This window comes from Drosophila novamexicana, unplaced genomic scaffold (assembly GCF_003285875.2).
Source record: "Drosophila novamexicana strain 15010-1031.04,08,12 unplaced genomic scaffold, DnovRS2.1 tig00001062-arrow-arrow-pilon, whole genome shotgun sequence".
In the NCBI taxonomy this organism is placed as follows: Eukaryota; Metazoa; Arthropoda; class Insecta; order Diptera; family Drosophilidae; genus Drosophila; species Drosophila novamexicana.
Window position 1 is genome coordinate 1167042 of NW_020824838.1, and position 26722 is coordinate 1193763.

The following is a 26722-nucleotide window of genomic DNA, read 5'->3' on the forward strand; positions in this document are numbered from 1 at the left end:
CGCTAGGGAATAGCGGGAGCTCCCTACCATTAATAAAAAAACTATCTCATTTCATATAAACTCTTGCACACCGAACTTATTTTCATATAATAAATACTTTTAGACTTTTGACTCTGAAAATATGGAACAGCTATTCAAAAAAGAGGTACATATAAATATTCACTTCCAAATAAAAATATATAAATATATCCTTATAAGCCATGTATGTACATATGTTCGTATTATTTTTCAAAGTTTTCGTGTGCGTTTGTTAAATTTTCGTTTCATTCCATTAAAACATGTTTGTACATTTGGTTATATATGATATATGTAGTTATTTTAAGGACATTGTCCCCAAAAGGAATGTCACATATAGTGTGCCCGAAATAATCGTTACATTAGAAATAATTCCACCGTTCCTCTGTCCTCATAAAAGCTGTTGTTTATATATATGTGCGGTGTTGCCACATCGATGGAATTTAATTTTATATTTTTCATAAAATAATCAATAATTGGTTAAATATGTTGTTGTTCATATATTTTAAACATATATTTAACCAGTAAAAATGAGATTAACTTAACTGGGGTCATAAATACTAAACGGACAACTAAAGAAAAATCATAGAAGTATGGGTCTCCAAAATTGACTATATGCATAATCTATAAAAATTAAAAAAGGACTGTAACTTTTTTTATAAAATCTAGATTGGCTTAATGCTAAGTCAATCTTTATCGAAAAAAAGTATATTTTCAAACCATATATAATTCATATCCAAAAGTTATGTACTTTGCTTTGAAAACGAAAATGTCCTCAAAATTAACAGTGCACCGTCGATTTTTTCGGGGACAGTCCCCGATAGTGGCAAATGTCGCTGAAATAACCTCCTTACCCAAAAAGTGCCCCCAAAATAGGCGCATCACATATATATATATATATATATATATATATATATATATATGTATATGTATATATATGTGTGTGTGTAGCTATGATAACCAGCATTGGAATGTAAAATTAGCTTATTTCTGCACAAGTATATGTATATTTGTAACTATGTAAGTATTTCAAATTGTATTATAAAAGAGTTGCAAAAATTATTGAAACCGTTAGAGAAAATCCCAAAATTGTTACAAGATGATATGTTAAAAACGAATAGCAAAATCCAAACACATAAATTAAGTAGACGGACTTCATCAGAAACTTGATCTCTGTCGATCGTTATATGGATATATATGTACGTGTGGGTATCAAGTTCAAATCAAAACAAAAATAAAAAACTAACTCCAATTTTGCCAATGTTAACTGTCAATGAATATGTATTATATATGTTTGTATAATATATAATAACATTTTTTATAAATGTAAGCTGACCAAGTTACAGTCATTTTCCCTCGGCACACAAAAGTGAATAAACATTCACGAATACTCACAGTCCCAGTCTAAGTGTAAATGTCAATACCTAATGAGTCTCTATCATAAGAGCTCAAGTAAGCAAGAATTAGTTGGAAAAATGCGAGTAAATGTATGTGTTATATATTAAGTATACGCAAGGATAACCAACAGCACTTTAAGGTGTTCAATGTATGTAAGTAAATACATATAAATATATATATTATTAGATTGATTTCTTGTTCAAGGAATAATGTAATAATGTACTTGTTAAATGTATCTATAAAATAGTATTCTTCTAATTGTGTTTTACGTTCATTGAATTATATATTATTTATTAGGAATATCTATTGATAGTACCATGCATACTTATAAAAAATATTCAAAACAAAAAAATTGTTGTACACATAATGGACACATTTCTCGTGAGTCCCGCATTTTTATCTTGTAAGAAATGCATTTCATATTGAAGTCTAAACGATATAGTTACACTATTAAGCGACACTCGAAGCAACAACTTATCTTGAGTTGCTTTTGTTAACACAAGAACTAGTTTATTTCTTATTCAAACAATTTTAAATGATAATATAAATATTATAACTGAGGAACTTGGGCAAAGTTCAGGTAGGAAAACCAAAGACAAAGACAAAGAAATGCGAATATCAAATAACTTGTAACTATTATTTAACATGCTTTTCAATTATTGCTTATTTTTAAGCACATTTTAATGTTAAAATGTTGAAGTTCTTTTATTGTAAACGAGCTTAGATCCAAATAAGTAATTTTACTTATATGGAATGCGACACTGACAGATTTGAGCGGAAATTTCTTGGTTTCCGTTCTTAAGACTATGCATTCCGGTGAAGCCAGCTTATACTTAATTGTGTTCAAACATCGCTCAAATTGATAGATATGAATTATACAATATAAACATATATATTTGAATTTGTTTAAAATGTGTGTTCAACGAAAAACAAAAGCTCAGTTTTAAAATGCTCAAAGTGTACCGATCACAACGCAAGTTAGGAGGTATTTAAAAAAGTATTAAAATTAAAATTACTCAATCTCAATAGTATTAAATTAAATGTTTCCAGCAATTAAATAAATCGCGACTAAGTACGAATTTTTATTAATTAAGCTAATTAATATTGAAATTATTTCAGTAATCAGTGAAAATAATAATTATAAAAAAAATAACAAAAAACACACCATACATAGTAGTTTACAGCTAATTTAGTGTGCGCTAGGTAAAAACAAAATGAAGTACGATACATAAATTAATAAATGTTTCAAAATGTGTAATTTAAAAATAAATAATAATTAAATAATAAAAAATGATCATGTTTTAAAATGTGAAAGTTGTAATAATAATGCTTAAACAAATAAAAGAATCTATAAAGAAAAGTTGATTATAATGTCCATAGCTCGTTATTAAAACTAAATAGAAATTTCCAAAAGAGTTGTTTGCTTTTTAGCAGGACCTACTCTACCCCAGGGCAATGAAAACGACCACATTGTTTAGTTTTTAATTGTAAAAATGCATACCATTTTATACTTTCTTTTTGTATTTAAATCATAAAAACAATTTTACGATGTATCAGATTTGTTTTGTTTTTATATAATATGTATATGGTATAACCTATTAGTTTCTTGTAATGCTCGGATTTGCTATATACGCATAACATTTCTCAGCAATAATCGTTTATATACATACAAAATTCAATAATTTAAGGTATGTATGCATCAGTTTTCAGTTGTTTTGTTTTCTATTTTGTTTGTTTGTTGGTTTTTTTTTTTTTTTTTGCTATCAACGGACGTGAAGGAGGACGACGACGCAGGATTTTAAAGATGTAGAGACGGTGCAGAGAAGATGGACAAAATCAGCAAATAGGTCAAACGAATCAAAGAATCGTTTGCGATCTTGTGTATACACACTCACACACACACACTTGAAACGCTTAAATTGAATATGAATTCGGAGCGGGTCTGGTAGCTGGTCGTGCTGGTTTATTTACTTCTTCGTTGGCTGACTATCCAGTACGGGCGTAATTGTCTTGCCGCCAAAGATCTGTCCCCACCCAATTAAACTGCAAGCGGAGAAGACAGTTTTAAAAAAAATTTCATTTCCAGTGGATATTTACACTTACCGCCAATGGTTTTCCACGCGTCTGCTGAGTGCAATCTTCTCGCCCTTCTCCGTGCAAACGGGCGTTGTAAGCACAATCTTGGCCAGATCCCCCTTGGTGGCAGAGATGCGACCTCCAGTGCTGAGCGATCCAATGTTAACAAGCAAGATTTCATTGCGCTGCAGCTTCTCCACACGTGCGCCCTTCTTGTCGCCATCGGTGCGCACGCCGAGCAGTCGACGCAGCAGGTAATACGAAATTTCCAACTCGATGTAAATGTCTGGTAAATTGCCGACGGCGCCAAGCACCTGACCGACCAGTCGATCGGCACGGCATAGCGTGGGATCAATTTTGGTGCCCACACCGATCAAGCCACCGGGCACTGCATACTGCAGCTCATTTTGTTCGGCAAACAGCGACACGATGCGCGAGAAGATTGGACGGCAAGTGATGTTGCCATCGCTATCCTTGGTCACAACACCGGGACGCACCTCAATCTCCTGGCCGACCTTGAGCACACCGCTCAATATGGAGCCGCCAGCAACGCCGCCCTTGAGATCCTGCACCTCACAGCCAGGTTTGTTTACATCAAAGGATCGTATAACAATGAGACGGGGCGGCGCCTTAAAGTCACGCTGCGGCACAGGAATCTTGTTAACGATGTACTCGCAGAGAACATCAATGTTGTACTTCAGCTGGGCCGAAATTGGAATTATCGGTGCACCCTCGGCCACAGTGCCCTGCACAAACTTTGTGATCTCTTCGTATTGCTCTTTTGCCTGGCTCTCCTTGACCAAATCGATTTTATTTTGCAATATCAAAATCTGTTTCAGTTTCATGATCTCAATGGCTGCCAAATGTTCCGAGGTTTGTGGCTGTGGACAAGATTCATTACCTTTTCAAGGGAGGAAAATTAAATATTAGAAAAATTCAACATTTCGGGATTCTACAAGATATTCATTTACCAGCGATTAGGAGCAGTGCAGCGTCCATCACAGCGGCGCCGTTCAACATAGTGGCCATAAGAATGTCGTGACCGGGGCAATCAACAAAGCTCACATGACGCACCAATCTGAAGCGACCAGAGCAGGCGAGACGCGCACATGGCATGCTGTCATCCTTGCTGGAGCCGTCCGATACAAAGCTGGCCGGGCGCGGGCACTTGGGATTGTCGCACTTGTAGATTTTTGCATTGGCATATCCTAAATTAATTTGGAAAACAAGATTTCTTGGTTAGCAACATGTTAAAACCGGGTAATATTAATTGATATTATTAAAGACTAAAAACAGACATGAAATTTATTCTCATCTATTTTCCAACAACGGCACAAAATATAATAATAATATAAAAGTAATAATGAAAATCTTTTCAACTATAACTTATTATTAGTGTCTAATCAAATTCAATTATTTTTGATATTTCCTTAAATGAAATGAATGTGAATTTCAAAACGAGCTTAAAAAACAAAAAAAAAATGAAAAACATATGAAAAATAAATTAAAGAAAGATAACGGGTTTCTTTGCTTTTAATTTTAATTCCCAGATCGAATCGCCCTAATTTAATATATTAAGTTCGCAATTTAGTTTTGAAATATTTTATTTTAGATTTTGTCGTAAGCTTTAAAGTAATACATAATATAAAGGCGTGCGTATAGCCCATAAAAAACATATATATATATATATATATATTAACTACGGGTAAAATAAGTGAGTACAAATTCAGGGGGCAATTCGCAAAATGCTTCAATAATATAAAAAAAAGTGATATATTTAACTTGAAAAACATTTTAAAAATAATTGATGCGTTAAATGTTTAAGCAATGCATGCACAAAATAACAATAAATAATTTAATATATGCAACTGAATAGTTTTTCATAAGGTTTTTGATGTCAATTGTTTTTCAAGTGAATCTGTCAAATAAACTTAAGCGCTAAATTCTTATATATATAGGCATATGCATATAGATATATGTGTGTATGTATTTGTATTAAGGTGTAACAATTAATTTGTTCATCATTTGCGGAAGCTGCATCTAGAAGAGCACTTTGCGGCAATTGGCGGCGCCACAGCGGCACTCGACGCGCACAGCTGTCGATAGATTCTCATAGGGCACATCCTCGTTGTCGGCGCGTATATAATCAAAGCTCAGCTCCTCGCCGGCCTTGATGTGGCGCAGTGTGAAGAATACTAAATGGGGCAGCGCCATGTTCAGGTGTTCAATCCAGCAGGGGAATACGGCCAAATTGGGATCGCACGAGTGATTGATAAAATGCGAGACATTGCCATAGTTGGCCGCATCGATGGTATATTCGCTCTCAGCTGCCGTATTGTAGTCCAGATCAAAGAGATATGTGCGTCCCTTATCGTCGTAGGCTTTGCCACGCACATTGGCCTCATCGCTGGTGATGATCTCGCCCACATATTCGCACACGAACTCCCCCTTGCGCAGGGAATGCGGTGTGCGTACACCCCAACCGCGTCCATTGCTCGTCTTGAACAGCTCCAACGGATGCTTGCGTCCGTTTTGAACCAGGCGATTTGTGCAGCTGGCATCACAACAGCAGCGACTATTGCACTCGAAGATGGCGCTGCCCTGTGGCAGGCGCAAGCGTCGCGTGGTACGCTCATAGGCATACAGCTCGCCGGCGAGCCGGGCGCAGCAGCGGCTCATGGCGCTGCATTCCTCCATGCCTGGCTGTTCCTTGCAGCTGCAGCCCAAAACTGATGCCTCCGGTCGCGGCACACCATCGGTCAATATGTTCTTCTGAATATAAACGAAACTCGAATCGATGATTTCCAGGTCGACATCGTTCTGGACGCGTATAGGCGGTGCCGGCAGCTCCACGGCGTTCATGCGCTTCTCAAACTGAGCCAGCGCCTGCAACTGCTTACGGCGTGCATAGTGACAACGCTGCAGCTGAAGGCGTCGCAGTGCTCGTTCTCCAATGCGCTGGGGCTCGCGCTGACTGCGACTGCCCGCCGCACGATACTGTGCTAACAATATCAGATCCAAATTCAGAGGCAAGGACTCATAATTCTCCACATCGTCCTTCATGCTAATGCTGCTCATATCCAGTGGAGCCGTTTCGGCCAGCTGTGCCTCCAGTTCTTTGCTGATTTGCGCTATGTGAACCGCGTAAAAAAGCGTCTGGCGCTCCACGAAATCCTCCAGCTGCATACAGTCGGCCAAATTAATGAAATCTTCCCAGGTGTTCTTGCTGCTGTCATAGCCCAGCCATTTGACATAGAACACGGGCGCGTAGTGCAGCACCTCAACACGTTCAATACGCTCCACAATATACTCTCCCTTTGGCTTCTTAATGAGCTGACCGCTGTTATCCTTGGCGCGCTTCAAAGCGGGCGATGGCTCCACATCTTGAGAGCCGCTTCTGGAACTACGTCGTCGCTTTAGCAGATTTGGGGGCGTGGCAGCAGCTGCAGCTGGGTTGCGATGTGCGGCAATGGACGGCGGCGGTGCAGCATCCTGTTCGTCACAGCCCAAAACGCTGCCATAGCCGCTGCTGTGACTGGGACTCAACGAGCTTTGGCTGAAGCTGCGCGTAGTCCGTGTATATTGCGCAAATAAATGGTTATGGGACAGCTCCAGTCGGTTACTTCCGGTGCGTTGTCGCCGGCGATTGAGCAGCTGGCGCTGCTTGCGATCGTATGCATTGCGGTGCTGCTTGGAGTGCAAAAGTTTTTGGATTTTCTTTTCGCTTAAGCGTTCTGCAAATGACATTTTGGTTTGGTTTTTTTTTTGTTTTTATTTAACGCGCGTCGTTAGGCAAACGAAAAACGAAAAAGAAGAAAAAAATGGACTGAATTAATTAAATTGCTGGATTATCGAAATCAAAGAAATTAAATTTTTGCAAAGCTCTAAGAAACTAATCTTACGCAAACAAGAGAAACAAGTCGTGATACCAAGAAGTATATAGAGAAAAAAACTATTATATTTTCTTCATTTTTACGAATAGCGACAGTTAATGATCAACTCCAAACTACTAATGCGACGACACAGTGCGTGTGTTGTATTTGTTGGGGGACTAATCCAGCAATTTAAGTCATTATTTTAATTATGTTTCAATCATTTACAGAACGCTCAGAACATTAATCCAAAACAATACGAAACTTAAGACTACGCGTTGTGTACAGCGCAATAAAATAATATTTAAAAATGATATGGAGAAAACAAACAAAACTTAGAATATAGAATTTGAATTCTTTCGTGACAAGTTCCGAGTTACACATTCAAAATTCCGAACATGTAACATAGAGCTTACAAATTTAATATATGGTATTTAAATATTTTAAACAATGTGTATATTAATAGATTAAATTGAAAATCATTTAACAGCAGATATTATTATATTTATTGTAAGAAAAACGATTTGTATAACGAATTTAAAATGCCGGAACTATAATTGTTTCTTTTACATAAATTCTTTGGAAAACAATTAAATGCAAAAATGAGCAAAATTCACGTAAGTCACTTTCTCAATTTTCTTCGCGGAAATGAAAACTGGAACAGGCCTTTTTAGTGCGCGTTGTGCCGTCGTCAGCATTTTGTTAGGTTTGTTTATTAGTAATTTATGTGATACAGCAAGGAAAATTGAAGTTTTATTGATTATAAAACAGAATAATCTTTGCCTAAAGCAACAAGCCTAAGCTTATAAACTAAGTATGACAATGACAATGAGTAGACTGAAATGACACTCTACAGCGAAACTATATTCGAATATTAGAAATATTCTATTTGTAAGCTTCGCTTTCTTTTTTATCATTATTTATTTAATTAATCCAATATTGAGTCTCATTCCAGCCTTATTGCAGCAGTTCAAAAGTCACTCACCGAGCTTAATTGTAATGTTTCGTTCCAATTCATTTTTAAAGCGGACAGTCTGCACGCCGGAGATGGCTTTGACAACCGTGGATTTGCCGTGCGCTACATGGCCGATTGTGCCAATGTTGATGGTAGCTTGGCGCGAGATCACCTCAGGCGACAGGGGCGTCAAATTGCTGATTTCCTGCAAGGAAAATATACAAATAATAAATGTTAAAGCTAAGTTAGTAAGTTCGTAAAAACACGCCCAAAAACCCCCTAAGACTAACACAAGTGTACACACAACACGCACACACACAGAAACATACATACGCATTTATGTGGCATGAGTGTGCGTACAAAAAGCCGTACATTTTGAGGTTAGAATCGACTGTGTATTGCATCAGATATTGTAGCAACAGTTGAGCCGCATTTATTAATTGCATTCTAGTTCGCTGATATTTCCAAACATATTGAAAACATATGCCAAATAGCGCGTACAGCGGAAAAGCCCGACATTGCTGGCCAAACATAGCAGCTAACGCCACGTGCTGCATTCTTTTGAGGTCGCTTCGCACGGCCAACGAGTAACAACAGAAATTGTTGTAAATACGTTGTTATTCATGGCAATCTTTGTTAAATGCATTTTAATTCATTTTAAAAACAATGAGTTCACTATTTCATATAGAAATGGCCGCTTTGTGACAACGCTCCCCGTTGCTTCAGGATGCAGCGTCTAAACAGACGGCGAAGACGCGTACATTGCCATCGTTTCGGAGGTGGTATTTTCGGCTCATATTCTTGCACACTCACCAAATTGCTAAGGTCCTGCTTTTGCAAATTTGTGTTCACATTGACTTGAGCTTCAGCCGTGGCCATGTTTTTAATATTTTTAAAAACGCTTTTTATATAAAATTAAAAAATGAATTGGCCAGCTCGTTTACACCTCGACATTAAATATTGTCCGCGCGTGTTGTAAAGGACCGAAAATGCCTTGTAATCTATTGAGTGTTGTTAATCGGCAGAAGCTAACCAAATTCTTTTGGTGCCGGAACCAGTTCCAATTTCTTCAAGTAAATATTTTATTCATTTAAGTCGTTGTGGATGACATTGAAATCCTAACTTTGACTGAAATTAACCCAACATTTCAAGCAAAGCAACAGCAACTAATTAAAATAACATATGCTTCCATAGGTCGATAATCGCTTGCTAAACAATCAAGATGCAACCCTGATGGACTGTATATTTGCGATTGCAATATTCGGCCACACTCAGAGCAGAATTCGCAAACGCAGTGAACGGCGCACATAAAGTGTCTATTAATTCGGCTTCTGCTCAACTGTACTAGATAAACTAATTGCCATTTGCAATAACATCATTAAGCTAACCTTTTATCTTAAACGCCGCTCCATTTAAAACAACTATACCAGCATCATGTCGAGCGTGCCAAAGAGACAGAAGTTGGATGCTGTCGGAGATGGAAATACATCTGCCGGTCCCAACGAGGAGGAGTCGGAGGCGCTGGAACAAATCGATGCCTGTCAAAACGAGATTGACGCGTTAAACGAGAAAGCCAGCGAGGAGATACTGAAAGTAGAGCAGAAATATAACAAACTACGTAAACCGTGCTACGAAAAACGGAGCGAGCTCGTCAAACGGATCCCCAACTTCTGGGTGACTTCTGTGAGTATATATGCACATACGTAGAAAACCGGGGGCATCTTTATCTGTGGGCATGATTTGCATGTTTAACATGTGTAACTTTGAAATATCTTAGTAAAGACGTTTTTCAAGTGGCGGAAATGCTTGCCCAGCATTGTTAAATCAAAAAAACATTAATTGATTTTGTGTCTCTACTACATGTCCATGAAAAATTTCTCTATTCGAGGAACTTTTTCGTTTGTTCTTTTTCATCTTAGTCTTCTATGCATGCCGCCGCCACCGGTCGCACCGCTCTTTTTTTGTCTGTGTATGTGTGTGCGCTCGTGTGCATGTGAGGGCCAATGTATCGATAAATGCTGCAGGCGCAAAGCTTTCGCACTATATAATAAAATTAATCGGCCTTTTTAAAATGTATTTTAACACGTTAATTTTTTGGATTTACTAAAAGTGTTTAAGTGATTATAAATATACATGTTTAAATTTTGTACACGACGCTGTCGTGCATCGCTATCAATTGCACAATTGCGGATATATCACTCAGATTGTTTAGTTTTTACTCCCGGTTGCCTTCGATTATGTGGTAAAGCGCTAATTTGAGTTACATTTTTTAGTTCATCAACCACCCGCAAGTATCAGGCATTCTGGACGAAGAAGAGGAAGAGTGTCTGCATGCGCTAAACAAACTGGAGGTTGAGGAATTCGAAGACATAAAATCTGGATACCGCATAAATTTCCACTTCGATGAAAATCCATATTTTGAAAACAAGATTCTCACCAAAGAGTTTCATTTGAATTCAGCGGGTAAGTGCTCTTTAAAATATAACTGGTTTTTCTATATCTTAGTAATATATTAAAATCATTTAGCTGCCTCCGAGAATGGTGATTGGCCCGCGTCAACTAGCACGCCCATTCAATGGAAGGAGGGGAAGAATTTACTTAAACAGTTGCTAACAAAACCTTACGGCAACAAGAAGAAAAGGAATTCCGATTATAAGACATTCTTTGATTGGTTTTCGGACAATGCTGACCCCGTCAACGACGAGATAGCTGAACTGATAAAGGATGATCTTTGGCCAAATCCACTGCAGTATTATCTCGTACCTGATATTGAGGTGGAACCCGAAGAAGAAGATGAAAACGATGACAACGAAGAGGAGACATTTGAGGATGATGATGGAGAAGATGAGGGCGATGAAGACCTCGACGATGAAGGTTAGCTTAACCTGGAATTATATTTTAGGAGTCGTCTATCATGTTTTTTTTTATATTGCAGATGACAAGTAAAACCTTCAATCAATATGTGCGCAATTTGAATATTTTAACTGATTTCCAAATGTGCTAACCACTTATAACTATTATTTTCCGTATGGTTATGTCGGGACGGGATTATAAAGACGCTTACATTATTTCAAATGTTGCGTGACAATTGCAAAAACACATTTTTAGGCAGTTACACCGTTATGTTATAAGTAAAATCAATATGTATTTCCGAAAAACCCATCTACAAAACATCAGTTTTTTAAAATACGAATAAAGACGTGAATCTGAAAATCGATAGCATTATTGTAGTTGAGTATTCCAGCGATATATTTGGCCATCGCAATATTTCATGCCGCCCTGGTAAGTGAATTGGCGCAGTGGCAGCTCTAGCAAGGCTTAGTCAAATCAACCCTGTACGGCGCAGCTGCGATTTTTAGGTGAAAAATTCTGTGCATGTAATAATGGCCTCCGTTAACAAATTAGCACTTTTGGTAGGTTTTTAACAATATATATGAAATTAACTTTGTTTTAGATTTGCTAAAGCGGTGAAATATGAAATGTTTGTGTTTAATGCTAGCAATGATATCAAAACAAAACAATTATCTAACGCGAATTTGTTGGTTATGTAATTTGCAATTTTAACCAATAAACACAGTTTGATTGCGATTTAAAGAGTTTATGTGTAATATTGATATACATTCCATTCTTGCAGAGCCGCACCCTCAGCTCCGCTGCTTCGCAGCAGGTGGTCAAACCACCAATCCAGTTGTTCGGACTGGAGGGCCGTTATGCCACTGCTTTGTATTCGGCTGCCACGAAAATGAACCAGTTGGACAAGGTGGAAAAGGATTTGATCGCTCTGCAATCTACCATTAAAGGCGACAAGAAGCTGCACGAACAAGTGACCAGCCCCATCATCAATAAGAAAGTCATGGCTACTGCACTGCAAGAGGCTTCTACCAAGCTGAGCTTTGCACCAGCCACATCCAATTTGTTGGGTCTTTTGGCTAACAATGGACGCTTGAAGAAGCTGGATACGGTTATCAATGCCTTCAGGACCATAATGGCTGCCCACCGCGGCGAGGTTGTCTGCGAAGTGGTCTCTGCCAAGCCGCTGGATGCTGGCCAAAACAAGCAATTGGAGGGCGCTCTCAAGGTAAATACTCTAAATTGTAAATGGTTGTCAAATTTAACAGTTTTTGTGTTTGCTTTTTGTTTTTCAGTCCTTCCTGCAGCCCAACCAGTCGCTGAAAATAACATCTCGCGTAGATCCCAGCATTATAGGTGGACTAATTGTCTCCATTGGCGACAAGTATGTCGACATGAGCATTGCCACCAAAGTGAAACTATACACAGATGTCATTCAAACCGCTGCCTAAGTTTAAGGATTTACTGTTGATTTTGCGCGGCGTGTAAAAGCGAATAAAACTCTTGGGGATAGCTTCAAACTTTTCCAGCTATTATAAGACATTTCAATTTAATAATTGTTTCAAGTGCAATCAAACTATTAGTAATATGTACAAGACAAATGGTTAAGAGCTTGTCACTTTGGCGATTCCGGCTTCAAGATACTATTTTTACTCGATTTTTGCCTTTTGGGAGTAATTGACTGTTCAGACTGTCCATCAGTTGGCCTCCGCTGGTCATAGCCTTGCACGCTGTCACCAACTTTGACCCCAAAACTAACCGTTTTATCCCGGCATCCGAAATTGGAATACAGGTCAGCTATTTTCTGCTGCAGGCCCATACACCAGTCGTCTTGGCGGGCAATCATGTTTTCCAGTTCGTAAATGCGCTGTTGCTGCTGTTTGATTATTGCGCTCAACTCCTGACGCATCTTGCTCTCACATTCAGCACTGCAGGGCGATTGATCTGGGAGTATCAATGGTTCTGGACAACCGGGTAGTTCGGCCGGTGCGAACTTTGTCTTTGAACATTGCTCGCATTTGCATGGACACTTATCGGTGGGATGATTCTGACTTCGGCCCAGCAGTAAGACATCCGTGCAGTTGCGTAAAGTGCCAATGTCCCCACATTCCTCATTGCTTTTTTCCAGCTTCTGCAGTTCTTCCTCATTGTGCATGGGTGTGCGCAGTACAGTTACTTGGGTCTCATCGATGTCAGGAAACCTCGCACCGCCATCCTTATAGGATGATTCCCGTACATAGATTTCTTCATCCAATGCATCATCCTTCTTGACTTGATCTTCTCCGTTTTCAGCATCGATGCTCTTGCCGCAATACGGTGGAAGCGTGGCGCCCGGCAGGAGTAGCACATGTAGCGACGGACGACTCGGACTAGGAGATGCGGCCAGCGTCCCATGAACCTCCTTCCCGTACTTCTCCTTAATAAGTGCTGCCTGCTTCTGAGTACGTTCCACAAATTGTGGTATGTGCTCAATGCAGACACAGCAGCATTTCAGTATACTTTCCACGGATGTTCCGAAGGCGGCCATGCTCTGCTGCCAGATGCGAGCCTCCTTGATATTTTTGGGATAATGGCATACGCGATCAATGACATCCTCAGCGGTTTCGATGCCGCAGACGACACAGCGACGGCTCATTGGAACGGTTTAATTTTTACTTAAAATTCGTCAAATATATTGAATTTTTTTGGCTTGTTTTTTTTGAAATTTTATGGTAACTGTGATTTCGTCTAGACATTCGTGTTGGGGACACTTTCAAACAGTGCGATTTACGCCCTCACTCACTTTGTCTTGTAGCTGGACATTGTTGGTAGAATTCGCCGTGTTGGGTTCGGGCCGGTTCGAAGGAGCGGCATCCTGCTGTTCTTTGTAGCGATGCCCGCACTCATTCGAGGCGTTGCAGGAGCTTTCCTGCCCTGGAGCTCATTTAGTTTAGCCTGAATGCACTGCTGCAGTTGCCGCTGTTGGGTCAATAGGCGTTCGAGCTCATCCAAGCGTATTTCTTGCTCATTGCTAGTCCCAGATGCTTGTGCATTATGTTGGACCACCTGCTGAGCTATTTTTGCTGAAAGAGATTTGTTTTCTCCACGCTCAAAACATGGATCTTTCTCGGGCTGAGCTATGCCCAAAAGTAACACTCCCGTGGAGTTCTCATCGGAAAGTCCATTTTCCTCATTTGTTGGTTGGGCTAGCGCTCGACAGACTGTATAATTGGGCTCATCAATGTCTGGGAAGACAGCTCTTTCTCGTGTCAAGTCCGACTCCAGCACACAAATTTCCGAGCTATGCGATGGTTGTGCTCTAAAACTCGTTTTATTACAGTACGTGGGCAACATGGAGCCACCCATGATTAGCACACTGACCGGCGGTGATCGTGGCATGTCCGTCGTGGCCTTCCGGTTATGTTGAAACTTGTACGGCTGCAAGTTATGGTTCGGGATTGTTGAGCTCATCGGAGCTGTTTCGGCTTTGCGATTATCCCGCGGAGAAGTGTTGTTAATACAATTCTGTGGGCAACAAATACATTCATCTTCCTGTGCTGCTGGCACTTGATTAAATTTCTGGGATGGACATTGCATCGTCTGATCGCGCACTCTAGAAGTCAGACAGCATTGGCATTGTTGGTTTTGTTGTACCCTTTGCCGCTGTTGCTGTTTCTGTTGTTGTTGATGTAGTTGTTGTTGTATATGTTGTTGCAGTGCCCCCAGATTGTTGCATACGTTAATGGGACACCCGCTTGAACTGAATCTTGAGGAATCGAACGATTGCACCGCTGGAAAACTTTTGCGAACCTGTGGCGATTCAGTCCTGATTGGGCAAAACATTTGCTGACGGTTTAGCATTGGCTTTTTGGCTGTCAAGACTCGTGGACAACTAGATCCACATGTGCATGAAGGTGCTACTGCACTGCTACTCGTGGCAATCGGATGTTTCCAAACAGCTCTTTTGGTCTCAAAAGCTTGTTTTCCCGCATTTCTTGAGTCGATAGTCTCACAAGAGGATCCACACAGGCACTGATTGGCCTGTCGAGAGGTATATGTCTCATTGCCAGAAGTTCGTCTGATAGCCCGCGGACTGTCTAGCGTGTCCTCATCACTCGGATTTGTGGCCGCCACGTTGTTTACTTTGCTTGGGAGCCCCGGATGGCAGTTGAAGATGGCAGTATCAATATAGTTGGAGCGGTAATTCGTTTTTGGATTGTTCAACAATTGTGCTGATTCACCTATGCATAAGCTCCCTTTTTTCGTTTGCAGCTCGTTCGTCTGCATTGCTTTTACAGACTGAGTGCAGCTATGTGGAGCTTTCTTGCCCTGCTCCCCAAAGTAAAGAACGGCGTCCGCCTTGTTGAAAGTGACGCCGCGCCGCTGCTCAATCAGATCGTCGACCTTGGTTTCCTTCTGCTTTTGAATTTGCTGCACCTGTGATCGATTGATGTGCTTATTACAAACGCAACAGTGGTGGAGCAATGTCTCGACAGGGACAAAACAAGCTAGCATATTTTGCCAATCGACAGCTTCCTCCATATTGTGCGGATGGGTAAACCCAGATGTTGGCGTTTGCCCACAAACTATACAACGACGTTCCATTACAATGGACAGAAGACAAAATTTGTGAGGGCGCCAAAATGTTTAATTTTGATTTTATACTCGAGGACCACTTGATTAACAAACACAGGTATTCGAATAGGACAGGCGCATAATTATTAAGGACTTTAGCCTATAAAAGAAAACAAAGTTTTTTATTACATATATGTATTCATATAGAAAATGTATGTATCTTCACGCAGAAAATATATTTTTAAGCAGATTAATTTGTAAATATATTAATACAATAATTTCTGTAACCGGCGGCTACTTTACAACAAAGAATTCAAACAGAACTCATGGCCGCAACTGCCTGCCAAGCCGAGTGCTCGCGACTTTAACTATCGATTAAAAACTATCGATAACCAAATAAGTGCAGCATCAGCGATAATATTGAAGAACAAAAAAATTCGTCATCGTTCCGTTCGGGTTTGTAGTGTTTTGGTCGTTCGTGTGTACGGTTTGGTTGTTTAATTTTAAATACTCGCGGCGCACAGGCAACGAACTCAAGATCCATTGCGTCGATCCAATTTTAGTTTATTTGCTTTTGATGACTGAGTGATAAAAAGGCATTATGAGTTTAGCAGCCGTAGATATGGCCACAAATAACACCAACTGGCAGACAGAGGATCGTGGCGATATGGAAAAATATTTGGCCATGTTAGTTCTGGGGCTTGGTAGCCTTTTTTCTGGAATGTTGCCTGCCATTATATCAGCACGTAATCGACTGCGATTTCCACTAATAACCTCGCTGCTGCTATGCTACGGTGCAGGCATTTTGCTAGCGACAGCATTGGTGCATATTTTGCCAGAGGTAAGCCTGAAGGGCTCGTAGCTAATTGCAATTTGATAACCCTTTAACACCAACAGGTGCGCGAGCAAATGAACTCAAAGTTTGCAGAAGTTGCCATGTGTGGCGGCTTTTTCATAATTTATTTCATTGACGAGTTCATACACTACTTTTTTGGCGAGGCCATTCAGCATACGCATGCACCCACCTCTGCAGCAGGTAGCTCGAACCCAAACCATGCATATGGTGCAATTGATGAGCGCTCACCTTTAATAGGCGCAGATTCAATGTCGACTGCGACGCACCATCATCACAACGAAAAGTAAATCGAGTGTATATTGTTGTTCAATTGCCTAAATGTATTGATTGAACATTTGCCTTGCAGCGGTCACGATCAAATTAATCACCATCACAATTATGCCCCCGTTTCCGGCTGTGACGATGCCAGCGTGGAGGATGCAAATGCCCGTATTTGCCATACCAGCCATACGGAACCCTGTGCGCAGTCCATGACTGGCACATTGGGGCTTTTTGTGGCGCTCTCTTTACATTCAGCCATTGAGGGTTTGGCTATCGGTGTACAAAACTCGGCCAGCAAGGTTTGCGCGCAAGCCTTGACATCATTAAGTTTATGCTGCCAGATTATCATATTGAATTAGCTTGCCGCATAGACTAAATATTTATTCAGATAAGAGAATCAGTTGTAAATATTCGTACTTTGTCTGCTTTCTGTTCTAGGTGCTCTTTCTACTCGGCGCTGTTGCGTGTCACAAATTTGTGATGGGCTTCTGTCTGGGTCTGGAGTTATGCTCATATCCACGCGCGAACTTTCGTTCGCACTTCATTGGCATTTTAGTGTTTGCCCTGGGTGCCGTGTGCGGCATTGGTGTGGGCATGCTTATCGTTGATATTCCCGCCGCCTGGTCCAAAACTACGCTGCCCATAATACAGGCACTGGCCGGCGGTACTCTCTTCTATGTGACTGTCTGTGAAGTGATACCGCGCGAGAAGGCGCGCTGGCATACTAATTCGACTCGTCGCTGGGCGGGATTCGCGCAATTCGCAACAGTCACTGCTGGTTTTGCGACTATGTGCATCATTAACTTTTATCTCGCTGGTACGTCATGCCTAAGTCAGTTGGAGCTAATCAGTTTGTAGCTTTTACGCATTCACTATTTCCATTTCAGATGACTGAGAATCTCCATGGGCGATGCCCTGTTTTCAACACGTATCTATAGCACAAATGTTCTAAATGTAATTGTTGTCTTTTTTTAATGAATTATTAAGTGTCTTAGACCAGAAATGATTTTTTTTTTTACAAAAAAGTGCGATTTTTATAATATAATCGGTTTTAACATTCTTGTGAGTCTGTGATTATTGCTTAGCTGCAAAATAAAATAAACACCAATACATACATTTTCTTTATATCTACATTTATATTTTGTTGCTTTCTCCAAAGAATCTATATTTTGTTAGACTTACATGTAGTGGTAATCAAAATAACGTTTTCATGTTTTCTGATTCGTATTACTAAGTTCATATCAATCATAAAACATCTTCATCCTAAGCGATTTAATGTAATTGCGTACACATTTACTTTGCTTTTATAATTTTGTTTTAAACCAATTAAAACAACATCTTTGTAACTACATATTTATATATGTAATATTTTCAATATATATATATATATATGTATATAGACAAATTCTATATATATATATAAGTATGTGTATAAATATATATATGTGTACATACTAAAGTTGAATTGTTGGTGGTATAACGCAGCAGAAATAGTAAAACCCCCGCAAAGTGCGTATAATTTGATTTCTTGGTCTGATCTAGAATGCGACATACGAAAATCGGGATAGTTAAGCTTTTGTTTCTATATATGCGTTACATATGTATAATATACTATATTTATTTGTTTATAAGTATAAGTTGCGTGAATCCGGTGCAAATTCCCAACTAAATGTCAAAGAAACAGTTTTTAATTTACAATCGAAACCGAAAATCGATTTGCCGTAGATATTCATTGATTATACATTATATATATATATACATATATAATCGTGCATAAGCTACAATTCCCATGCTGATTTAACATTCAACTGTCATACTGTAGCACTGGCAACCGAAAACAAACTTAAAACATAAATAAATCTAGTAATTAGAGTTGCTCTTTCGCCTCAGCACTAACCCCATTCTCATCCTCATTGTCATCATCTTCGTCGACCCATTCATTCATGAGACTCTTTAATTTCTCCTGCGTTCCTGTTAGCGCCTGAGGCTTTCCATCAACGTCAACTGCATCGCTGGTGCTTGGTTTCTCCTCGGTTGCATCGGATACCGCTGTCGTCGTCGTCGTCGGCGAGCCTTCTGCTTTTTCCTCGTTATTATTTGCTGATAATTCCTCTGTAGCCACAACAGCTTTAGTCGCGTCAAGTTGCAACGCCTCTGATCCATCTACCTCTGGTAGCTGAGTTGGCGGCACCTCTTTTACATCTTCTGGCTGTTCTCTAGCCACCGTATCGGCATCAGGCGCATCCGCTTCAGCAATTAATTCATCGATCAACACTTTGCGAATATTCTCCGTTTCTAAATTGACATCATCAATTCCAGTGGGAGGGCCAGCTTCAGCAATGCTTTCTGGCGCGATCTCATTATTGGTGTTTTCGACTGCTTCAGCTTCGACTGATGTTGGCGCATCCTCCTTGATGAATTCCTCCTCAGGATCATCTTCTTTTTTAACCACAACAAATTCATCTTTAACAGACATCTGTTGCAATCCATCCACATCCATTTTTACTGCTGCTTCCGGCTCAGCTTGAATTATTTCAGCCGTGCTGGATGTGGCGGCTGCTGCATCTTTAGTAGCGACCTCTGTATCGTTGCCTTCCTTATGCAAACTCTCTAGCGCCAAGTCAATATCATCTTCTGGTTCAGGTTGATCTTCGGCGGCTTCTGCTACAGCGTCTGCTGCTGTTTGTTTCTCAGTTACAGGTTCTGACTGTACAATAGCTGCTAGTTCTGTGGTCGCGGGCTTGTCATCCATATCATCCTCATCCTCGTTCTCATCCTCGGTCCAATCACCCGTCAGCTCTTTAAGCTTCTCGCTAATGTCATCACGACGCTTTTCCACCTTTGGCTGTAATACAAATTTTTCGAATTAAAATTGATATGCATTGTGTGACAATTGCGTTACTTACTTCTTTGCTGTTCTGCTCTGTTTCCAGGTCGTGCTTTGATATTAAATTCTCGGCCCATTCAAGATTATCGATGGACTCCTTGCTCTCATCAGCCGTTTCGCTCTTTTTGCTGCTGCTCTCTACAGAACCGGTAGCGCCCAGTTCGCTATAAATTTGACTGTCATCGTATTCCTCCTCTTCGGTACCCGCTGAGGATTTGGCATCGCCTTCCTGCTTATCATCGACATCGGGCTCACTGAGCACCATGACAACACCGCCGCTGGGTGCGCCAGCTTGTTGCTGATTCAGCTGTGACAATATCTCCTTGCGTTGTTCCTCGGTGAGCTCCACCTCATTGCCGTCGGCACCGACAAATTTGACTTCCTGCTCCTGAGTCTGCGACTGCAGCAGTTGCTCCGAATCTGCATCTGCTTCCGTTTCGGCCTCTTCTTGCTCATCTCGGGACTGTTGCTGTACCATGGCACTGTTCGCCGGCAAGCTGATGTCGGATAAAATGCGTACCTTTTCCTCCTGTATTGGTTCCTCTTCAGGCTCCTCCTCCTCCTCTTCCTGGTCTTCATCGTCCAACTGTTCGTCTTCATCCTGTGAGCCGAGATATTCTTCATCGGTTTCATCAATGATGCCATCCTCAAGCGCCTGTGCCTTATGATAGCTCTTCATATGTCTGTACAGCTGCAGCTCCTGGGCAAACACCTTATTACAATAAATGCACTGCTGCTTGTTCTCATCCGTGTGCGCCTCGTTTATGTGCTGCTCCAGCTCGCTCTTGGTCAAGTACGTTTGGTTGCACATGGCGCATTCCGCAAAGTTGTAGAGCAACGATTTGATCTGATGCTCTGTGTACATGTGGAAGTGTAGCTCCCGATTGTTGCCGGAACGCCAACCACAATGCTCGCATAGCGCCGGATCAATTGTCTCCTTGTGGGTGTTGATCAAATGGCGACGGAAACCACGATATGATGGAATGCTAATTGGCCGACCATTAACGCCGCAACGCAGACACAGCCAAGGACCTGCGGAATAGGAACAGAATGAAGACAAGATATTTAGTGAAAAAATTGAATATGATGAGACATTTTATTGATCAATATAGATCGGCTCTTCCAAGATAACTATTTATATATCCATTTAATATCATCTTTTTGTTGACCGTATATCATAATTTAAAGGTATTTAACCTGGTTAAACGGTGCGGCAGATTCACCCTAAAATTACAAGAACTTGGACTACTATAATACTGATACTAATCGTTGTACAATAGCTGGCTATATTTCTTTAGGTGACTAAAATGTTTTCTTGTTAATTATTTAGTTGTTATTTTAGATCAAAAGACTTTCGCTTATCGGAGACTTTCGTATTTATGTATGCAAAAATTTGTTGTATACTTTTTTTTCTGCATCATTTTAAAGAGTGTGCGTTAATACCTCATGTCTGTAGCACTTACCTGTGGTGTTCTCAGCGCCGAGTGCAATTAGCGCATGCATTGTCTTGCTATCAATGCGTCGCTTTTGCGCGGCCGCTGCCGCAGTTGCTGTCGTAGAAGCCGCTGCTGCTGATGCCTGTGTTGCCTCTGCTGTTGGTGGCTGAGCCGTTGTCACTTTCTGTGCGGACTTTTGCTGCTGTGTGGTTATCATGGGTTTGTCTGGCTTGAATGAAACATGCAGCTTCTTGTGTGGCGAAGTGGCACTGGCTGGAGAACCTGCTGCTGCTGCGGCTGGTGCCGGTGAGGCACGTTTGACAGCGTTCGCTGCTTTATCGACCGGACTATTGGGCATTATTTTCAGTTTGATATTCTTGTGTCCCTTCACAATATGTGGATATTGTCGCAACACCTCGGCTATGATTTTAGTATGATTCAGCTTCGTGTTGGACGAATCCTTGACGATAATCGTGGGTGTTTGGCTCGGCGAATCCTGCTTGAGTATGATGGTTGTTGTGCCATGTTCCATTTGTGTCTGTGTGCCGGATTGTTGAACCTGTTGCTGGGTTTGCTGTTGTTGCTTCGATGTTGATGGCTGTGGCGGCATATCATCATCATCATCGTCACCGGTGTGCACGTCATCGTACAGCATCATGTTGTCATATTCGGGATCGCCATGGTCACCATATTCGGCGGCGATTTGTTTGCGCATGCGCTGCTGTTCTGCAAACTCCTTGACCTCCTCCAAACTTGGTTTCTTTGACGGTGGCGATAAAAGGCTGGTCTGTGCCGGCCTCTTGTTATTGTTGTAACCTTTGCGGAGCTGCTCAAATGGCGAGGTGGGCTCCTGTTTGACAAATGTAGTCGTCGACGCTGACTCCATATACTGTGTGCGATTGCTTATGCCGCCGGTGCGCAGTATTGTGGGTGTATTCACGCCACGTGTTGGTTGCGCATTCGTACGCACTGTGTTGCTGTTGCCTGGTATGGCACCAATACGATTTTGTGGTGTTGATACACGTTGCTGTGCCGCCATGGCATTGCCGCTGGGTACCATCGGGCGACGTCGTATACCCTTCGGACTGGGTGGCTGTCAATAGTGGAGATCTGGTAGTTTAGTTATGAATTAGATTTCTAGATTTGCAACTCTTACCCTTTGCTGGCGATTCACATTCTCCATGGTGCGACGATGGGCCTCAAGTAGCTTCAGCAAAACGGTCATGTTCATCTCTTTGGCGGTGCGCAACAGTTTGCCATACATTTTAAGCTCAAACTCCAGTGTGCCCGTGTACATAAAATTGACAATGGGCACCACAACATCCGCTTGAAATTCTGCCGGCATTATGAGTGCGTCGTCAATTATTTCGCAAGTCTGCTCCAGTACATTGAAATAATCGGTGCAAGCGCTTAAGACCAGGCGATGTACCTTCAGTTGTGAATTGTCCCGAAACTGTAGCGTTAAATCGCAATAGTCCGTTTTATTGAAGAAATTCTGGAGCTTCTGCAGAAAGAAGACGCCCCAGTTGTCAACTTTCACGGACTTCACTTCACCCATATTGTTAGTTTCTCTTTCAAATAAAATGCTGTATTTTTGAAACGCGGCCTCCCCGTCGCGATGTCGTCGTCGTCTTCGGTTGTCGTTGTTTGGCTTTTCTAGCGTGAGGCTGGCGCAACTGTACTCCGTTGGGAGCAGGAAATTTCAATTTAGGACACGATTGCAACACAGCGTTGTTAAATGGAATATGAAAAACATAAAAAACCATATACTAAATCAAGTGAATTAATATTATTGTTTAGTTCTTGCACAACTAAAACGCGCTCTACTGGCGTCGATTGATTTTCAACAAACATTAACTGCCCGTGGCGCGGCAATGCAGCTCCGATATGTTTGTGTATGTATGTGTGCGAATGCTAGAGATGGGTGTATGTCGGTTGAGCACGAAACTTAAGCTACAAAAAAATCGCAGTTGACATTTTCCATTTAACGACTTCGAATTAAAAAAAATAACAAATTATATACTTTGCATAAGTTCAACTTTAGTCAATAGAATTTCTTTTTTTTAATTCTTTATGTATATATGTTTTCGTGTGTTTTGCTCCCGCATGTCACGCTCTCAACTCTAGTATGTATGCCACATATATATGCTTCTGATGTGTATGTGAAATGCAATGCACAATGCGCCTTGCTTGCACACATTCAAGACTAACTGCTTTAATTACCTATACAATGGCTTTTATTCTTGAATGCGGTGATATATTTCTATTTAACAAATTGGCGCTAGATTCTGTTGATTTTTCACACACGAAACGTTTATTTGCACACACAATCGTTATCGCTAGGCTCTACAATATCGTCATTATGCAAATTGTACTTTGGAATGTATGATCAAAATTTGCACAAATATATTTTAGTTTTTATTTTCATTATTTTCGTATTAAACATACATTGATTTTTTGTTGCACACTGTTTTTGCCGGACAAATTTGTAATTTTCTCCGTGAAACAGAAAAAGATGGCGTCAGAGTGACCTTATTGAAAATCCGCACTTCTCACCACCGCCACACTTTCGATAATTTCCTAAGAATCGATAGCAAATTATTGTTTAACCAAGAATATAAATATTCGGTGAGAAGTTTTTTGTTTACCTTACTATTTTAAACGTAATAAAATAATTCTGGCAGTCTGTCATTGCCCACCCACAATGAAGTAGATATTGAAAGTAAATTACTCTCTACTTTAAAAAACTATCAAGGCGCCAAAACGCAGCATGTGCTCTATTAACGAAATCGATAACAAACGGCTGCTATCAAGGTAGCAAAAACAAACTTGTGTGTATTTATATATAAAACTTATTTAATTTATTTCAATTGAACCTGAGTAAAATGAGTGCGCGACATAGAGGCAAATCCAAGCGTGGGGCGGGCGCAAGCTCCTATCGGAACGTTAAATCAAATCACAACTGCGAACGCAATTTCGCCCAACAGGCCAACGAACTTGCCAATTGTAGTGCCACCGATAGCGACAGTTCCGAATCCGAATCGTCAGGTGACAACTTGGAGGGCCTCGGTCAGCCACCAGATTTTGCAGTAGCCATGTGGGACCTGAATCACTGTGATCCGAAAAAGTGTTCTGGCAGGAAGCTGGCACGTCTTGGACTTATTTCTAATTTGCGTTTGGGTCAAAAGTTTCCAGGACTCGTGCTCTCACCGATTGGTCAGTTGTGTGTTAGTCCACAGGATCGCGAAATCGTCAATGCTTCTGGGGTGGCTGTCATAGATTGTTCCTGGGCCAAGCTGGATGAGACACCGTTTAATAGAATGCGCAGTCCCCATCCCCGCCTGTTGCCATTCCTGGTCGCGGCAAATCCGATCAACTATGGAAAACCCTGCAAGTTAAGCTGTGTGGAGGCAATTGCAGCAACTCTCCATATATGTGGCTTTACTGAAGAGGCACGTTGGTTTATGGGCAAATTCTCCTGGGGTCATGCGTTTTTGGAGCTAAACGAGAAACTGCTCAATGCGTATGCGGCGTGCAAAAGCAGCGATGAGATTCTAAAGGTGCAAAACGAATATCTGGAGACGGAGCAAAAGGAGCGCGATAAGCCAAGGGATCTGAAGGAGTTCTATCCCACAAGTAGCAGTAGTAGCAGCAGCGAGAGTGCAGATGAAAATGAACAGCAAAACTAAAATAATTAAGTTTTTACAAGAGGCCAAGAAGATGATTTATTTGTTTATGCAAATTCCCTATGGTTGACTTTCATTATATATTACAAGCCAGTTGTGCAAAGCAACTCTCGAATTAAAGCCTAGGAAGCAGCAAAAATGTCCAATTCAAATAAGAGCTGCTTGATTTATATGCCGGGTTTTATTAATGCATCTACTGCGCATTACGCACGTATTCCGGATCAACATTGATAAAGTTTGTCATATTAAAGTACATTGCGCTATTCTTCACCAAAAACTTGAGAAAGTCATGCAGATGGGCTAAAAGCGTTTGCATAGCCGGTTGATCAAGCGCCGAATAGCTCAGCATTGAACCAAGTCGCACAAACAGGCGCAACAAATGAAAGGAGCCATACAGTTCGGACAGGGGCGTATCTGGATGCTTTTGCATTATGTCTGCATATTGGGTGCGCTCGAATTTGTACAGTAGCTGCGAGCCAAGCATCACATTGAAGTACTCGATGATGCCGTCGAGCACATCGTTTATGGCCACCTCTTTGCTGGCACTGGTCGACTTCACCGACTTTTTGTGCGCCAAATACTGGTCAGCTATCTGCTGCACTGTCACCTTGGCAGGCAGTTCCAATAGTTTGTGTTCACGCACTACCGCATACCAGTCGTCGGTAAGATAATGCTTGAGTTCATCGGGTATTTTGATTTTCACCTCTAACTTTGCCGTGTACGTTTCCTCGCTCTCCACACATGGCGCATCCGTAGTGGCACCAGCAGCAGCAGTTGCAGTTGTTGTTGACGTTGTCGTTGGCTGATGTTGCGGCTGTGCTGTTGTGGTGCTTGCATCTTGTCCATTACCGGCGGTTAAGGATGAACGCAGGTCGCTGTTGCTATTTTGTGAGCTCATGCGTTTGGCTTTAGGCGGTACCGGCGTAGCGACCTCATCTTCTGTGTTGTCCGCCGCCGATGATTCATCTTTTTTGTCTCCGCCTGTTGTACTGGGCGTGCTCGGCCGTACCGCAGCTGTGGCAGATTGTGTGGATTTGCGATTACTTCGACTAGTCGTGGTCGTGGCTGTGCTGCTGCTTGTGTTGGTGTTGTTGCTGTTATTGATAGTCTCGTTTTTAGCTGTGGGTGGTGCAGCCACCGTGGGTGTGCTGGCAGCGTTGCTGCTGGTGCCAGTTGCTGGCAAAGATGTGTTTCCATCTTTGGAGGGCGTCGATGCACGAGATTCATTGCCAACTTGCTCCATTTTCTTGGCTTTTGCACTGCCTGGCATGTGGGGAAACACACTCCATTGTGAGCATACAATTTAAACAGCTTTAAGTTCCAGTACATACCTTTCTTGTTGTCCTTCTTTGAGCGTTCACCATACACTCGGGCAAGTTCTTTTTGGCGCTTCACGTTATCCTCATTGTATTTTAGCACACGACTCTCTGGTACCCACTCGTCCCAGCTAAGTTTCGAAAGAGAATATAGTTTAAATAAACAAAACAATTTCCATATTAGGCACGATTACTTTTTGCTCCAGCCCGCATAGTGTATGTAATATTCAACTGGCGAACTTTCGGGCTTTGTTTTGAGTACTTTGGCTTCGTAGATAAGCGGCCCGTGGAAACATAGCACACGTTCCCCTACAAGATACATTTAAAGATAAAAACCTTTGCTGCGAATGTGAGTTGAGGACTTACCATCTGCAAATATTGTAGCTGCATCAGATGGAGCCCAGCTATCCATTTTTACGGGTTTAACTTCTCCCATTTTTAGGTTGAAAATATTTGCCAAAGCGTCGCAGCTGATTTGAGTAGGTTGGCAGCCCTGATATATGTACCTACATATTCCGCCGATTATTCAGGGCTACAAAAGGCAATTCTGACAATAATCA

The 26722-nt window shown here is 41.2% G+C and overlaps 7 protein-coding genes across 10 annotated transcripts; 4 read left to right on the plus strand and 3 right to left on the minus strand.

Moving 5' to 3' along the window:
* Positions 1-3008: 3008 nt before the first annotated feature.
* On the minus strand, positions 3009-9213 carry LOC115766050 (eukaryotic translation initiation factor 2 subunit 3). 2 transcript variants are annotated; one of them, XM_030709830.1, is made up of 5 exons: positions 9130-9195; positions 8347-8521; positions 4461-4697; positions 3517-4390; positions 3009-3456 (listed from the first exon to the last, which is right to left on the minus strand). In XM_030709830.1, the coding sequence occupies exons 1-5, from the start codon at positions 9193-9195 to the stop codon at positions 3381-3383; spliced, it is 1428 nt and encodes a 475-aa protein (XP_030565690.1). In that variant the 3' UTR covers positions 3009-3380. The 2 variants fall into 2 exon arrangements, with proteins under 2 accessions (XP_030565690.1, XP_030565689.1); XM_030709829.1 differs by lacking the exons at positions 3009-3456; positions 3517-4390; positions 4461-4697 and adding an exon at positions 5211-7223 and having other exon boundaries at positions 9130-9213.
* Positions 9214-9602: 389 nt separating this feature from the next.
* Positions 9603-11529, plus strand: LOC115766051 (protein SET). The gene is made up of 4 exons (XM_030709831.1): positions 9603-9999; positions 10590-10779; positions 10843-11190; positions 11252-11529. Exons 1-4 carry the CDS (start codon positions 9751-9753, stop codon positions 11260-11262), a joined length of 798 nt encoding a protein of 265 aa, XP_030565691.1. The 5' UTR covers positions 9603-9750; the 3' UTR covers positions 11263-11529.
* A 101-nt stretch (positions 11530-11630) lies between these two features.
* LOC115766076 (ATP synthase subunit O, mitochondrial) lies at positions 11631-12704 on the plus strand. The gene is made up of 3 exons (XM_030709880.1): positions 11631-11729; positions 11951-12394; positions 12462-12704. Exons 1-3 carry the CDS (start codon positions 11700-11702, stop codon positions 12615-12617), a joined length of 630 nt encoding a protein of 209 aa, XP_030565740.1. The 5' UTR covers positions 11631-11699; the 3' UTR covers positions 12618-12704.
* Positions 12705-16195: 3491 nt separating this feature from the next.
* Positions 16196-18193, plus strand: LOC115766086 (zinc transporter ZIP1). Its single transcript, XM_030709896.1, has 5 exons — positions 16196-16561; positions 16618-16859; positions 16923-17136; positions 17276-17654; positions 17725-18193. Exons 1-5 carry the CDS (start codon positions 16322-16324, stop codon positions 17730-17732), a joined length of 1083 nt encoding a protein of 360 aa, XP_030565756.1. The 5' UTR covers positions 16196-16321; the 3' UTR covers positions 17733-18193.
* A 56-nt stretch (positions 18194-18249) lies between these two features.
* Positions 18250-23720, minus strand: LOC115766054 (centrosome-associated zinc finger protein CP190-like). 3 transcript variants are annotated; one of them, XM_030709835.1, is made up of 5 exons: positions 23609-23720; positions 22317-22836; positions 21188-22253; positions 19744-20756; positions 18250-19682 (listed from the first exon to the last, which is right to left on the minus strand). In XM_030709835.1, the coding sequence occupies exons 2-5, from the start codon at positions 22716-22718 to the stop codon at positions 18705-18707; spliced, it is 3459 nt and encodes a 1152-aa protein (XP_030565695.1). In that variant the 5' UTR covers positions 22719-22836; positions 23609-23720; the 3' UTR covers positions 18250-18704. The 3 variants fall into 3 exon arrangements, with proteins under 3 accessions (XP_030565695.1, XP_030565693.1, XP_030565692.1); XM_030709833.1 differs by lacking the exon at positions 23609-23720 and adding an exon at positions 23384-23526; XM_030709832.1 differs by lacking the exon at positions 23609-23720 and having other exon boundaries at positions 22317-23040.
* A 194-nt stretch (positions 23721-23914) lies between these two features.
* On the plus strand, positions 23915-24920 carry LOC115766056 (ribosome biogenesis protein TSR3 homolog). The gene has a single exon (XM_030709837.1). It carries the CDS (start codon positions 24046-24048, stop codon positions 24847-24849), a length of 804 nt encoding a protein of 267 aa, XP_030565697.1. The 5' UTR covers positions 23915-24045; the 3' UTR covers positions 24850-24920.
* Positions 24921-25008: 88 nt separating this feature from the next.
* Positions 25009-26659, minus strand: LOC115766055 (nuA4 complex subunit EAF3 homolog). The gene is made up of 4 exons (XM_030709836.1): positions 26529-26659; positions 26357-26471; positions 26178-26293; positions 25009-26109 (listed from the first exon to the last, which is right to left on the minus strand). Exons 1-4 carry the CDS (start codon positions 26596-26598, stop codon positions 25040-25042), a joined length of 1371 nt encoding a protein of 456 aa, XP_030565696.1. The 5' UTR covers positions 26599-26659; the 3' UTR covers positions 25009-25039.
* Between the last annotated feature and the right edge of the window lie 63 nt (positions 26660-26722).